The 14,939-nt window shown below is 37.9% G+C and overlaps 1 protein-coding gene across 2 annotated transcripts in view; it reads left to right on the top strand.

The window, feature by feature from the left end:
- The window catches only part of mroh1 (maestro heat-like repeat family member 1), a 43,981-nt gene that overhangs the window by 15,838 nt on the left and 13,204 nt on the right, over positions 1-14,939 (top strand). Inside the window, exons 20-31 of one of the 2 annotated variants that reach the window (XM_088928960.1) lie at positions 1,652-1,771; positions 2,338-2,460; positions 3,014-3,160; positions 4,113-4,139; positions 6,143-6,265; positions 7,073-7,152; positions 8,422-8,557; positions 8,876-8,971; positions 9,751-9,855; positions 11,464-11,599; positions 11,924-12,036; positions 13,465-13,617. In XM_088928960.1, coding sequence (XP_088785086.1) covers positions 1,652-1,771; positions 2,338-2,460; positions 3,014-3,160; positions 4,113-4,139; positions 6,143-6,265; positions 7,073-7,152; positions 8,422-8,557; positions 8,876-8,971; positions 9,751-9,855; positions 11,464-11,599; positions 11,924-12,036; positions 13,465-13,617 — 1,359 coding nt within the window. The remainder of the gene's footprint in view (positions 1-1,651; positions 1,772-2,337; positions 2,461-3,013; positions 3,161-4,112; positions 4,140-6,142; positions 6,266-7,072; positions 7,153-8,421; positions 8,558-8,875; positions 8,972-9,750; positions 9,856-11,463; positions 11,600-11,923; positions 12,037-13,464; positions 13,618-14,939) is intronic. The other variant, XM_088928961.1, reaches the window with a different exon arrangement.

Raw genomic sequence — 14,939 nt, 5'->3', positions numbered from 1 at the left:
TTTGGCCCACTCATCTTTGCAGAATTGTTGTAATTCAGCCACATTGGAGGGTTTTCGAGCCTTAACCGCTTTTTTAAGGTCATGCCACAACATCTCAATTGGATTCAGGTCAGGACTTTGACTAGGCCACTCCAAAGTCTTCATTTTGTTTTTCTTAAGCCATTCAGAGGTGGACTTGCTGGTGTGTTTTGGATCATTGTCCTGCTGCAGAACCCAAGTGCGCTTCAGCTTGAGGTCACGAACAGATTGCCGGACATTCTCCTTCAGGATTTTTTGGTAGACAGCAGAATTCATGGTTCCATTTACCACAGCAAGTCTTCCAGGTCCTGAAGCAGCAAAACAGCCCCAGACCATCACACTACCACCACCATATTTTACTGTTGGTATGATGTTCCTTTTCTGAAATGCTGTGTTACTTTTACGCCAGATGTAATGGGACACACACCTTCCAAAAAGTTCAACTTTTGTCTCGTCAGTCCACAGAGTATTTTCCCAAAAGTCTTGGGGATCATCAAGATGTTTTCTGGCAAAACTGAGACGAGCCTTTATGTTCTTTTTGCTCAGCAGTGGTTTTCGTCTTGGAATTCTGCCATGCAGGCCATTTTTGCCCAGTCTCTTTCTTATGGTGAAGTCATGAACACTGACCTTAACTGAGGCAAGTGAAGCCTGCAGTTCTTTGGATGTTGTTGTGGGGCTTTTTCTGATCTCTTGGATGAGTCGTCGCTGTGCTCTTGGGGTAATTTTGGTCGGCCGGCCACTCCTGGGAAGGTTCACCACTGTTCCATGTTTTCGCCATTTGTGGATAATGGCTCTCACTGTGGTTCGCTGGAGTACCAAAGCTTTATAAATGGCTTTATAACCTTTTCCAGACTGATAAATCTCAATTACTCTGTTTCTCATTTGTTCCTGAATTTCTTTGGATCGCAGCATGATGTCTAGCTTTTGAGGATCTTTAGGTCTACTTCACTTTGTCAGGCAGGTCCTATTTAAGTGATTTCTTGATTGAGAACAAGTGTGGCAGTAATCAGGCCTGGGTGTGGCTAGAGAAATTGAACTCAGCTTTCCAAAGATGTGATAAACCACAGTTGATTTATGTTTTAACAGGGGGGCAATCACTTTTTCAAAAAGGCCATGTAGGTTTGGATTTTTTTTCCCTTAATAATAAAAACCTTCACTTAAAAACTGCATTTTGTATTTACTTGTGTTATCTTTGTCTAATATTTCAATTTGTTTGATGATCTGAAACATTTCAGTGTGACGAACATGCAAAAAAATAAGAAATCAGGAAGGGGGCAAACACTTTTTCACACCACTGTATATGCACTAAAAAGGAAGAGGGGAATGATAGAAACTGCTTCTGAAGTAACTAGTGCTCTATTTTCTCCTCTCTCCTTTTTCTTCTTTTTCCTTCTACGAGTGTGTCGTGGTCATGCTTGTAAAATCAGTGTTGATACCTGTACCTATATAAGTACACTGCCTGTATCCACACCTGAAGCTATGTTCCTGTCTGTGTCTCTACTGTATCTGTACATGTGGTAAAGAAAAAGACTGTCACTCACCTCAGATAAAGATGGAACACTCATCCCGTTGAATTTAAATGTAAAAAAAAAGCATTTTCAAGTGCTCCTGCTCTCTGTCCTCACCACCACAGAGATTCCTCTACAAGTGCATCGGAGTGACCCTCAGGCAGTGTTACAATTACGATGTTGTCAGAAAAGAGCTGCAGGAAATGCTGGTCAATGCACGACACAATGATGCCATTGAAAGAGAGGTAAAACTCATAAAAGCTTCCGAGCCACTGGTATTCTCATTCTTGCCATAATCTGTGAATACAACTACGTAAATACAGATTGTGTCTTATTCTAAAAGTTTTTCCTTTCTCTCTTTTTAAAACTTGTTTAAACTGGGCTGAGTTCTTGTTTTGTTGATTTTTGCTTGGTTCTGCTCATAATTCATAGCATGCAATTGCACGTGCCATTAAATAGTTAAATATAGATTAAACAATGCAGATCATTTTTTTACTTACAGTAATACATTTCCTGTTTATAGTTTTTGCAGATAAGAGGATGGTCCTCTTCTTGTCCCGTGGCCTCTCAGCTTAATTGCTTCATGAATGAAGGCTTGTGACTGCTTCTCTCAAATAGAGAATCTTATTCTCTTGTCTTCTTGGCCTTATTTCTTAGTTGTAGCTTCAGGATTTGTATTTAATTTCTGAGAATACTGAAAATGATTATTTTTTTAAATCTGCAATGAAAGACAGCAAGGATATTGAACATACCATGGCCAGACATATTAGGTTTAATGAAACAATTTGTATTTTGAATAACTGATTTACAGGGAGTTGCAATGGGAGTTGGACTCTGTGCCAGTAGTCATCTTGATGATGTGTTGGCAAAGCTTGAAGATTTTGGTAAATCTGATGTCTTTAAGAAAGCTTCAGGAATATTTGGTCTTCTAAAGGTAGGTGAAACATGGCTGAATCAAACTAATAGTTTTGGCTGTGATAGATACAGTACGTGTCATAGTTTTTCTGTCCTTATAGTTTGTTAATTGTTTGGATCCAGTATCTCCTGGTAACATTTCACTGTTCTCCTTTTTAAAATTCATATTAAATCCAGCCTTCAGACAATCTGATCGCAGATTTCCATTACAGTATTTGATGGTGATTTTCCTTTGCATTGGCAATAGATTTAACTAGTGAAATTGGTCTGTTGTCCAACCAAATGCCATTTGTGCAGCTTGTTCTTGAATGTCTTTCTGTAAATATGAATCCGCTGGGCAAGAGTCCACAAAGGGATGTCAGTTCAAAGTTCCTTCCTGTTAGCTACACTCATAAAGCTCCTCATGCTTGATGTATTGAACTTATAGTGATACAGTGTGAGAATTTTGTCCAGTAGTGGAACATGTAAATTCTTGAATTGCCTGGTTTACATGTTTGGTATTACAAGTATGGTATGGAAACAAACCTCACTCTATTTAAAGCAGTAATATCTGAAATGTTTTTCTATTATAGGACAAAAATGATGTGGATATTGAGAAGATGAAAAGCACCTTAATTTTATGTTACGGCTATGTAGCTCTTCATGCCCCGGAAGATAAGATTCTAGGCCGGATTGATTCAGACATTTTGCGCAGCATCGGGAAACACTTTAACACCAAGGTAGGTTGCATACACTGGGACTTAGAAAAACTAAAAGGCTCTTGTGAGCCACCATTACTAACTGCTGCTTGAGCTTGATGCATAGATAGACACTGTTTTACTTTAGTAAATTGCCATGTGGTAAAAAATGAGAAGAAAAAAATGGTTTGTACAATTGAGCACTTTTGGACTGGTTATGTAAAAATATCATACTAATAGTACATTTTTGGTGACTTAAAAATAGGCCTGCAGATACCTATGACTTTTGCTGTAACGCTGTAATATTTTCCTAAATGGTAAGGAAAATTGTCAAAATGACTGTGGTTTAACATTATGCTTGAAAATCCATTTTTAATGCTACTGGAACACTGCTCTTGATTTAGTTGGCTTTCTGCTGGATGACTTCATATAACTGAAGTGAGGTTTAACTAAATGCAGATCAAATACTCAGTGATATTAACATACCAGTATAGGAATAGGTATTTTCAACATACCCATTTTACAAAGCTTGCAGACCAGCTTTATTAAATGGGTTGTGAATGTTATGTGCATGTGATACTAAACAGATACTAACTTACACTTCATAATACATTAGTAACAAGCACCTATTAAATTACTGTAAAGAACCACTCTGTCCAAAAAGTAGGAACCCATTAAATGTAACTAAAGGAAGCTTTTCAATTTTTTTTTGTGGTTTAGTGGCTACGTACATCAGTCATTTCCTCTTACTGAGGAAGTATTTTCCTAACTAAAATAAATGAATAGTTCATATGTTTGCTTTATAAGCTCAGCTTTACTTGCTTTTGTTGAGTGAGTTTAATATCTATTTGCCGATCAATAATGTAGATATAAAGGGGCTACTTTGCTAATGAATGAAAGTAAAAAAAACTTAAAAAAAAATATTTTCAGTAACACATGTTTCAGTCAAAAGAATGTGAATGTGAATTTTAAATGTTGCTTTTATGTTATGCAGGTTCTGGGAATTAAAGTAGAGACCAAGGTACAGTGTGAGGAAATGTGCACAAAGTCTTTTTCTTCACTAAAATCTTAACTGTCTCTAAATTGCTTTTCTAAATCTTGGTATGAGGGTAGCAAGGTCTGAGAAGTGTGCTTCTGAGCTTCCTAAAACGGCTTTCCTAATGGACATGTCCTGCATTTACTTTGGATTTCCTGTGTGGAAAGAAAAGAAAATACAAACTGCTGGTTTTTAAAGACGTGCAATATTTTAGAAGTCATCCTGAAACTTTGTTATAATTGGAAGGGAGACACCGACAGCCAGAGGATAACACAGTGAGAACCACATGCTGTTTTTAATGTGTTATGGATTCACTTATATTTGAGGCTCACTGATCGAAAGGATCATACTACATCTTGGCAAGAATATCTCTATATTGACCACCTGTGTCTCGGACAGTTCCAAGTTAACTACATTCTACTGTATTCTGTTGATCTATGAAAACACAATGGAATAATTATCTCTTCTTTTCTAACATTCCCATAGAAACCAAAATATTTGAGAAGGGATAGCATTTTAGGAAGTTCAGAAGATTTTGCTGGTTTTGTAAGAGAACCCTCTCAATCTTATTGCATCTTACTAACCCAATTAATTCAAAGTTTCTCTGTTTTCTACTAATTCCTTAGATTTAAAAAAATAGTCACCTTTTAGGTGAGCTTTCCCAATGGGATGCCTACATAAAATATTTAATTTTATTAAAAATGGCTAATTTATGTTTTCAGATTACATTCTTGCCTTTTACTTAGAGAATCTAAATACATTTTAGTAAAGTATTAAAATGTGAAGTTAATATTTTAGTTTTTGTTTGATTATTTCTCAAGCTTTACTAAAGATCTCTTTCAGCCATATTATCTTTTGTCCATGTGTAATCTGAATTTTATTTATAAATAAGAACCATGGTCAAAAGATCGAAATGTAACTGTGAACAAAATGAATATTCTGGAAACCTCAGATTATGTAATACAGGTAAGGAGGTGACTGGTATTCGTATTTGCTTTTATTGTTTTCCTTTTGCAATATTTTCTTCTTCTACACATCTTTCCTCCAGCAGCATTAAGTACAGTTGAAGCTTGCATTTTCTGTGGCCACCTTTGTTGTTGGAGAAAGAACAGATTTTTTTGGTGTCCTTCATATCAGAAAATTACATGTTTAAATGCACGATTTGCAATGGAAATCCATTGTGTGTACAATTTAAAATGAAGCCAGGATCTCTGCGTTGGATTCCATTTGAGGATGTGTGTTCAGAAATGACAAAAGAGGAAAAAATAATTGATCACCTGCAGAAATCCTGTAATTCATGGTAGTGTCTAACATTGATCAACAACAATTTTTAAATCAAATCGGAAACGCTACACAGAAGTTTCTTTGTGACATTTGTTTCTGATTCTTCAGCCAGTTTCTTGGCAAGTAAAATGAGAATTAAGGAAACATTATACATTTTTTTTTACAAATTTGGTTTTGCATCTGGCAGACCCAATGATCAGCCTAGATAAACACTAGAAACCTTCAGTTTAACTCGTCTCGCCAGGTGCATGCCCTATAGGATCCACTACAGTACAACCAAGGAACTCTATTGAATGCGTTTCCTCTTCTAAATTGTTCACACCTGGAGGTGAATTTTGTCATCCCTTTGGTCTTTGAGGAGAGACTGGCCTGGAGGCTCCGGCCAAGTGCCTGACCTGATGCGTCATTTGTTTTTAAGGGTGATGTGTCGCTAGGGATACTGAATTTTTCTTTCCTTCCTGTGCACTTGAACATCAGGTTTTGATCCCACAAATTAACTGAGAACCTGGACTAAAGGTTTTGTACTTTAATTGCATCGAGTCTGTAATATTAAATACATTTCCAGAGCCTTTTGCTGAATGAATCTCCTCCTGCCAATAGATTGCAATGTTGCGAGGACCACAGTCTTGTTTTTAAGCCTCTGCGGTCGCTTACCTTGAAATATCAGGCTGAGGCGGTATGTGTGTGTGTTTGACGCTGCGCAGGATCTGACCATGAAGCTGAGCCTGATCAAGAGTGTGGGACTGATCGCCCGGGCCATCAGCGCTTGTGTGCGGAGACAGAGCTACATGTTTTCCCGAAAGCAGGAGCTGATGGGTCTCATGATGGTCAGTATATTTCACGGGAATGTAGTTTCATCCCTGATTTCAAGAGCATATACTGTAGATCAGCCGATGAGAGTTAAACAATTATCTTTTTTTTCCCTCCACTACTTCCAGTCTTAGGAGAACAGCTTTATTTTTTGTTTTCTCTTTTTTTTTCATATTCTCTCAGTCTTTTTTGCAATATTTTTGTGTGTCCGGTGCCATTCAGGTCAGCCTCTAATGGGCCCTATACGCATTTAAATTAATCACTTTTCCTCTCCAAGCAATTAGCTGTGTTTTCTTATTTAATCTGTAACACTGCTTCAGTAATCCATTGTATGATGGTCCTGTTCGCCCAGTTTCGCAGAAACCAATATTGGTTTAAAATTGGTTCAATGAAACATGAAAAACAGCTCCTAAGTATTTTAAATGATGTACCAATAGGTGTATCAATAAGAGCTGTCAGACATACGTTGCTATAGTACATGTTTTCCAAACAACATGTTAACGTGACTCAAATCTTGTCTGTTGGAATTTATATTAAAAGTGATAAAATACAAAGACGTAAACATAGTTCATTTTCAGTTCTTCAGCATTAAACCGAGAACAAATGAACAAATATCAATGTGTGAGTAGAAAAATGTAACCAGTATGAATTCCATCCTCAGGAAAAAACTGGATTTCCTTACTTTCATGTAATTTGCTTCTTCCCCCTATATATACACATTCACAAAAGAGGACAAACAGCATGCATTGCCTTTTGTTATTTTAAAAGAAGAGTGACCGTTGTGGGTTGATCATTATTCCTGATTTTTTTCCCCCTGTTCAAAGGATTTCATTAAAAGTGAACCAGTAGAAGTGCTGAAGACTCCCATTCGCCACCAGGCCATGACCACCTGCGCCAACCTGATGTATCCTTACATGGTGACCAAATAGTACTTAAACCTCAATAGGAACTTTCAGACAAAAGTGCTGTTGGCAAAAAATCTCATGTTTGTACACGTCAAAATGGAAGCCTGTCTTGTAAAACAAATTTCTTTCAGTAGTTGTGTGGCTTTAAATGGCTTTTCTTAGTCTTGTGCGGTCAAAGTAAAAGAAGCACTTTGTACTCTACATCTGTGGTGAAACAAAGGTCACATTTAGCACTGCCTATATAGCTAGATGTCTGAAAGAGTGTTTAATGTAAACCATAAAATAGCTAATAATTTTCATGAATGAAACGAGCATCATGTCAAAAAAAGGTTCTGTGTTCAGTCATTACCTGGCCATCTTTGGTGCTTTTTGCACCAAGGGATGTTTGAAATTTATCAATTTCCTAACTGCTAAATCCAGTTTAAGATCCTATCCTAGCAAGCAATGAGTATAAGGTGGGATACACCCTGGATGGGACGTCAGTCCATCGCAGTGCAGATACAAACACTCACAGCTTGAAGCCGGTAGATTAATTGGCATGTTTTTAGATAGTGAGCAGAAACTGAAGAACCCAGAGGAAAACCCCACCTAGATAGCACTCCAGGTCTGGAATTGAACCCCAGCAGTGCGTGACAGCAGTGTTAACCACTGTTTCACCTTGTCTCCCCCTTTGATAAATCACATACAGAATTTACCAATACCAAATACTGGACGTTTATGCAAATTATACATTGAAGGTGTTCTTTTAAGGAAAATTTGCAATACTTTTTTGTGTTATATTCACACAAAACACACCGTACTGGTAAGTTGGCTTCTGGGAAAATTGGACCTAGTGTGAGTGTGTGCATGTTTGTCTCTATGTGCCCCATGACGGTTCGTTCCCATCTGTGGTACATCCTACCTTGTGCCCATTGCTTGCTGGGATAGGTTCCAGCTTTCCCAACCTAGTATTGGATAAAGCAGTTAGAAATGGATGGATGGAAGATCTGTTTTGGTTTTTATTAATCACAGGTTAATGCCATAAAATATAAAAAAAATAATCTTAACTTTGTTTTAATTGTCTGGTGACTGGTCTTTGAGGGAGGATCTAATTTAAACTACTCTTAGAACAATGGATCATTGGTACTAAAAATGATCTACTGTACCTATCCAAGCCATATGGAGGATGCAGTTTTAATAACTGTTTCTTAAATTATATATACTGTATATAGTCAGCCTTCATTTTATCTATGACAAAAACAGCTGTTTGTCTTTGACTCATGGAGTAGCAATTTAGAGCCTGCACTGACAGAAAATGAAAACTTTGACATGTTACGCACCTGTCTAAACAGTGTGTTTGGGCTCCCCCCTGTGGATGCAGACAGGGGGAAGGATGAGGAAGCCGATGACCTTCAGCAGAGAGAGGTGAGGTTTCAGCACGATCCTTGTAGTGATATTTTCAGAAGCGCCTGATGCAGTGGCTCTTTATCCTGACACTACCAAGCTCCCAAGAGCTCCTGAAAGAGACCGCAGGCTATAAACTTGTAACCTTGCAGTTTAGATGTGAACATTTCACAGTTTAAATCAGTGACTTTATAGATAACCACATACTTAACTAGCAGTTCTGCAAAAAATGTGTAAATCTCTTCCATCGTCTTATAGTTTTAACCTGAAGATGAAATATGTTATTTTAGATCTGTTGTAATTACTAAGCTTTGTCTGTCTGCATGGGTTTGTTAACAGGCCCTGTACGCAGACACATTCAGTGCTCTGCAGGATTTATTAAAGAACATTCTGGCTCACGATTTGAGTCCTGACGGTCTCCAGAACATATTTAAAGTAAGTACGCTAAGGAAATATATATGACTATACAGTGCTATGTGGTTTATTCTAATTATTTCTTGAATGTAACATTGTTTTCTAGTTACACTAAAATAACAGTTAGAATGTGTTTTAATACAGCTAATAAATAACTAGTATCTCTTGATTTCCGACCATCTGATTAACAAATATTTACTACGACAGTGTGCAAATTAATATGGATTTTTATAAACAAATGAGCATGTTTTGGATCTAGCGAACAAAATTACTTTGCTGATGAGCATCCCACTGTAGGAATTTACTTCAGTGCAGTACTGTAGGTCAAAGCGTCCTCATTGTGCACTATGTGTTACAAAGTGTCCAGATTTAGACTGTGCATATTTTGTGAAATACAAACTTGGTTTTGCCACAACGAGAGTACTACCTTAATAACTCCTGCTTATCAAGGTCATCTTTCTGGGAGGTGTTCAGTTTACTCTTTCCTTAGTAAAACCTTAAATTTAACACTTAATAATGAAAGCTGTACCGTATTTTAGCGTTCTTTACTTCAATTTATGTAATTAATTTTAATTTATTTCAAGTACTACACAAAAATAAGTCTGAAAATTATGGCAGAGAATTTCCTATAATCTAATGGGAACTAAATGTCGATGAATTATTTTTCCTTACAAATACTTTTCATAGAACAAATTACGTTTGGAAATCAAGAGATGCCTGTACTCTCAAATCCTGATCTTGCGCAGTATATGTTCCATGATTGCACTACTTCAAAGTCCCCTTTGGTGTTGCTCCTTTAGCACATTGAGGTGTGGTTGAGCTCAGCGCAGGATTTTGAGCGTGAAAGGGCTGTGAAGATGACAGCAGAGATGCTGGATTTCTATCTGGAGAATCTCAGTGTCAAGGTAGGAGCAGCTCATTATTAAACCCATTTGTTGATAAATGCAGGTGTGTATTTAGTTAATAAGCATGTAGATTATACACGTCACCTTGTATACCTTAAACCTTGTATGTAATATTTCTTGGACTTTCATATTCAGAAGGAAGAAAAACATTAGAAAGTAGATTTTTCACCCATTTAGCTCATTTCAATTATAATAACAGTGTTCAACTTGTAGTTTTTTGAAGAATTTGAATTCCATTGTTGCATCTAGAACACACTTTTAAAACAGACTGAAGAAAAGATGCTAAACATTGAACTTGAAGAAGCTGTCTGAGAGTTAAGGTTTATGTTGGCGCCTCATTTTCATCTTGTAGACTGTATGGAAGCAATTAAAAAAGGCAACCAAAATGTTCGTATATATAGTTTAAAGTTAGAATAGGGATATTACAATATTATTGTTCAATGTGCTGGTAAGATAAATTAAGACGTTTGAGTACATTTTTGGTTAAAATGCTATTAAAAATAACATCACTGCTTCCGGAATCAGTCCAGAGAAGAGCAACCACATACATTCTAGATTTAAAGAAATGTCCTTCTGTGAAAGTATAACACTTTTTAAACTTTAAATAGGTATGACTATGAGTGACGTTCATTCAAGTAGGCACAAAGACATTGATAAAGTCAACCCAATGGGAATCTTGAGGAGCAGCGGTCAAGCATGAACCAGGCACAGCTAGGAGATACGAGGAAGTTTATTTAAGAGGCTGTGAGAGAAAGCTTGTAGGCAGGCATGTTGTTAAAGCTGGTACCCTTGGTTTCTTTCAAGAACTGACTGGATTTAAACCTTGAAACCAAACAAGGTAGATGATCCAAACAGTTCTCGTTTGTAACCTCCCTTTTGTTCTTCACTGCACATCCTCTTAATGTCCACATGTATGTGTGGGTTCTCGTTTCTCCTGAAGTCCTAAAGTAGTCCTGTGGGTTGACTTTGTGAACCGTCTTTCAGAATTCTCACATCTCCACATAGTTCCCGCTATTCAATACAAAAGAGTTTCGGCCAAATCGACATGTAATGTTTTAAGTCCAGGCAGTAAGATAGATAGATAAGGCTTTATTGATCCCGAAGGGAAATTGATGTGTTACAGCAGTCCAGCCCATAACAAGCAAAAACAGACATCAGAATAGACGAAAAATTATACAAAATAAATATAAAATAAATACATAGGTGTGTGCAAAATATGATGATCATAGTAACTGTAAAAACAATAGAATATGTGCAAAATGTGCATAGGTTTATACAGATTGATTGTCCAAAAAGTATTGTCCATTAAGGTAACCTTAATGCTTTTCTTTAAACTGAATCTAGAACACCAGTGCCCATTTATGTGATGTCGACTCCAGTCAGAATTATTACATTTTTTAATTTCTTGTTTTTTTTTACATACCAGATTTCATTTAATGGTTTTATAAAGGGTGAACTACCATGAAGAGCAGTTGTAGTCTTTTTATGCAGTGATTAATAAAGTAGTACTCACTTTGCTTTTTTTTTTGTGGTAAGTGTTGCAAATATCCGGACTCACTAGTGTATTATAAATCAGTAGTTTAATAGCTTGTTTGTTTCTGTCGGTAGAACATGGTATCTTTTCATAACCTGGGTGCCCTGCTGGGCCGTTTGGCTCCGAGATGTACCGATCCACATCCGATAGTCCGGAAGGCCGCTATGGACTGCATCTACACTCTTCTCAACATTCAGCTTCGTTACGAAGGTATGGGGATCAAATGCATAATTATCGTAGGTTAAAATACTGAAATGTATCTTAAAATTGTATTCCAGGATACAGTGACTATAGGAGGTCTGCATACCGCTAACCAAGAAACACATTTTGCAGCCTAACGGCCTAGGATTTCATTTGTCATAACTTTTTTCAGCACTTGTTTTTCACTTTTGGAGCTTATGTGTAACAATGTAGAAATACATTGCTAACAAAGGAGCCTGCTCCCAGTTATGAAACAAAGAACAGTTGTGATATTTTCCTTAATATTAGGAATTTCACCTTGTGGACCACTGACTGAGATTTTATTTTGTTCAGGGTTTGCGCTAGACCACAAAGATGAATCAGTTGAAAGCCTGATTATCCTGAGAGATAAACTGGACAATCCTGACCCTTCTGTCCTGTACAAAACATGTTCTGAGCTCACAAAGGTAAAGAGTACAGTACTGTTAAGAGTGTGTGTATGTGTATATACAGGCAGTGGGTTAAAAAAAATGGAAATAGATGCAGAGACATCAAGTATATTGAAAGCAAGGGCTTCCTCAAAGCCCTGGCTCATGTGCTAATTAAACAGATAACATCCCAGCATGCTCAAAGTCAGGTATAAAAATGCCGAACAGGCCTCATTGCCTATAATTATACTTAGTGTGGCTGCAAGAGGGAGATATCAGTGACTTTGTAAGAGGGTTTCAATGCTGGGGTGCATTAGTGTGGAGCTTCAGTGACCAAGACAGCCCAGCATGATGATTCACAAGCGATAGTGTCTTAGGCATTGTCAGCTTGGAAATCAAGGGAAAGACATCAGCAATAAAGGGCAACAGTCGGTTGAAACACATACTTCAGGATCAGGATGTCCTTGTGGTTTTTTTGGAACTGCAAGTCAAAATGGGTGAGCAACTGCAGATCAGTTGACTACAAATTTCGACCTGGGGCAAGAGCAGCTAGTTTGATCAAAAATACTCATCTGACTACTCCTCAGAGCCGGGTTGCAATGTGCAAACCGCTCTTCACACCTGGCAAAGCATATTTGCTCATTGAGTGCAATGCGCTATCAAGCATGGGAGGAATGTGATATCAGACTCCTCACCACGTTGCAGATGAGTGCACATGTGGCACCAACCTTCCTAATGATATGACTTGCATTTTCCTGGCATGGTTTAGGAGCAATTGTTCCCTTAGGCGGCCCGGTCAATGCTTATCATTACATAATGTACTGAGTGGTCATCTTCACCTCATGTTCTTTCGTGTTGGGAGGGCTGATCTCCAGAATCACAATGCTCAGATCCACAGAGACATATGGTCTCTGGGAGCCACTGTGGCTTGAATAACATTGATCTTATTCATCAATGGCCATTTGAGCATTTTCTAGAATATTCTGGTGATATGCCTAAGACAGCATTTTTTACCTCGGTCAGCCAGGTGCGAGTTGATTGACTTGATGGCGTCACAACCCTCCTACTGATTTCCAGTTACTGATAGACTCTATACAGACTGTAATGGCTGCATGCGATGGCCCAGTGCCATCTTGAGTGACTTTACATTGGTGTTTCAGTTTTTTCTTCTCCGCTGCGTGTATGTATTATTAATTTACTTGACTGACACATTAAGTAATATGGACTAAACATCTGTACCCCTTCATACAGGTGGATATTTTATTAAAGTGATTTTAGTGAAGCGACTTCCTTAAGGGTACAGCGGCCCTATCCCATAAAGGGATCAGAGCCTGTAACCTGCCAGTTCCGAATTTCCTAAGCACGGTGCCAAAACCGTGTCGACACAATCGCCTTTGTGGGAGAATTTTTGCGCCGTGTTGGAGTTTCATCGTTTTCCTGTCGGTAACGGGTTTTCTTTGCCTTCAGATCATCAGCAAGCGCCTGCCCCAACAGCAGCTGAACACGCTCATCTTCATGCTCTTTGAAGGCCTGGTTGATTTGCAGCCCAACTGCTCTCGAGCTTCGAGTGTGGTTTTAAACACTATTCTCAAAACCCGTGGTGCCGGATTGCAAGACCTGGTGAGCAAATTATTTTCTGTCCCGCGTAATTTGGACCCCTGTTGTGTTGAACAGCTTTAAGAACTTGGTGCTGTAAATGCATGGGCAGCATGACCTTTTTTTTGTAGCATTTATTTGTATATATAAAAATTTTGGCTGTAAATACCAAAAGGCTTATGAGGCTTAAATGGTCTATTTTGAATTAAAATGTGTCATCAAAATATTGTCAGTATAACTTCAGCTATGGATTATAATGTGCATCAATGAGAAGAGTGAAGGAGAGATATTTTTGTTAATTTTAACATGTACGGTGCCTCGAAAAAGCACTCAGACAGTTCCTGTGTTCTCCCATTTTGTGAAGTCCTCAATTGATGCATACAGATTTTTTTAAGCTTTATATTATATTACAAACCTGAAGGCTCAAACTGAGGACTTATCAGAAGGGTAAGATACAGTTACACCGATTGTCAGTAATATTTAAAGAAAAAAAATAATTACGTTGGTTGTAAAATGACTCAGATCTATGACCTCAATATTAGATGGAAGCACCTCTGGCAGCATTTACAACCACAAGTGTTTTTGGGCGAGTCTTAACGAATTTTGAACATGAGCTTGGTGCAATTTTTTGCCCATTCTTTTTGGAAGATTTGCTTAAACTCTTTCAATTTACTTGGGGGTCACTTATAGATGGCAATATTCACGTCTTTCAACAGATTCCCAGTAGAATTCAAGTCAGGACTTTGCCTGCTTCACTCAAGGATATTCACTTTCTTATTCTTAAGTCGCTCCAGGGTAGCTTTGGATCAATGTCCTGCTGAAAGGTGATTTTTTTTTTGTCCCAGATTAAGGTCTGAAACAGATTTTCCTCTAAGCTTTGCCAGTACTTTGCTTCATCTTTTTCCCCATCAGTCTTGACAAGCTTCCCAGTCCCTGCTGATGAGAAGCAGATCTAAAATAAAATGTTACAACTTCCATGCTTGACAGTAGGGCTGGTGTTGACTGAGTGACGCACTGGGGTTGGGTTGTGTGTCAGATGCAACACTTTGCATTTAGACCAAAAAGGTTCCAGTTTTGTTCAACCAAAAGGTTTGCCACGTTTGCAGTAATGCTTTGTTGCAAACCTCGTGTGGGGTTTGAGATTTTGAGGGGTTTATTTTTCAGTTTCATACAAACTATGTAGTAAGTTATGTTAAATGTTTTTGGATTCATTGAGAGATGTTGACCCCTGGATATTTTCTCCCTTGTTAGCCACTGGACTCCTTCAGAGTTGCCATTGGCCTCGTGGTGCCTTTGATAGACTCGGATAGTGTCTGGGTGCCTTCCACTTCATCATAATTGAATTC

Source organism: Atractosteus spatula, chromosome 12, assembly GCF_055471065.1.
Source record: "Atractosteus spatula isolate fAtrSpa1 chromosome 12, fAtrSpa1.hap1, whole genome shotgun sequence".
Classification (NCBI taxonomy): Eukaryota; Metazoa; Chordata; class Actinopteri; order Semionotiformes; family Lepisosteidae; genus Atractosteus; species Atractosteus spatula.
This window is presented reverse-complemented; position numbering and strand designations above follow the sequence as displayed.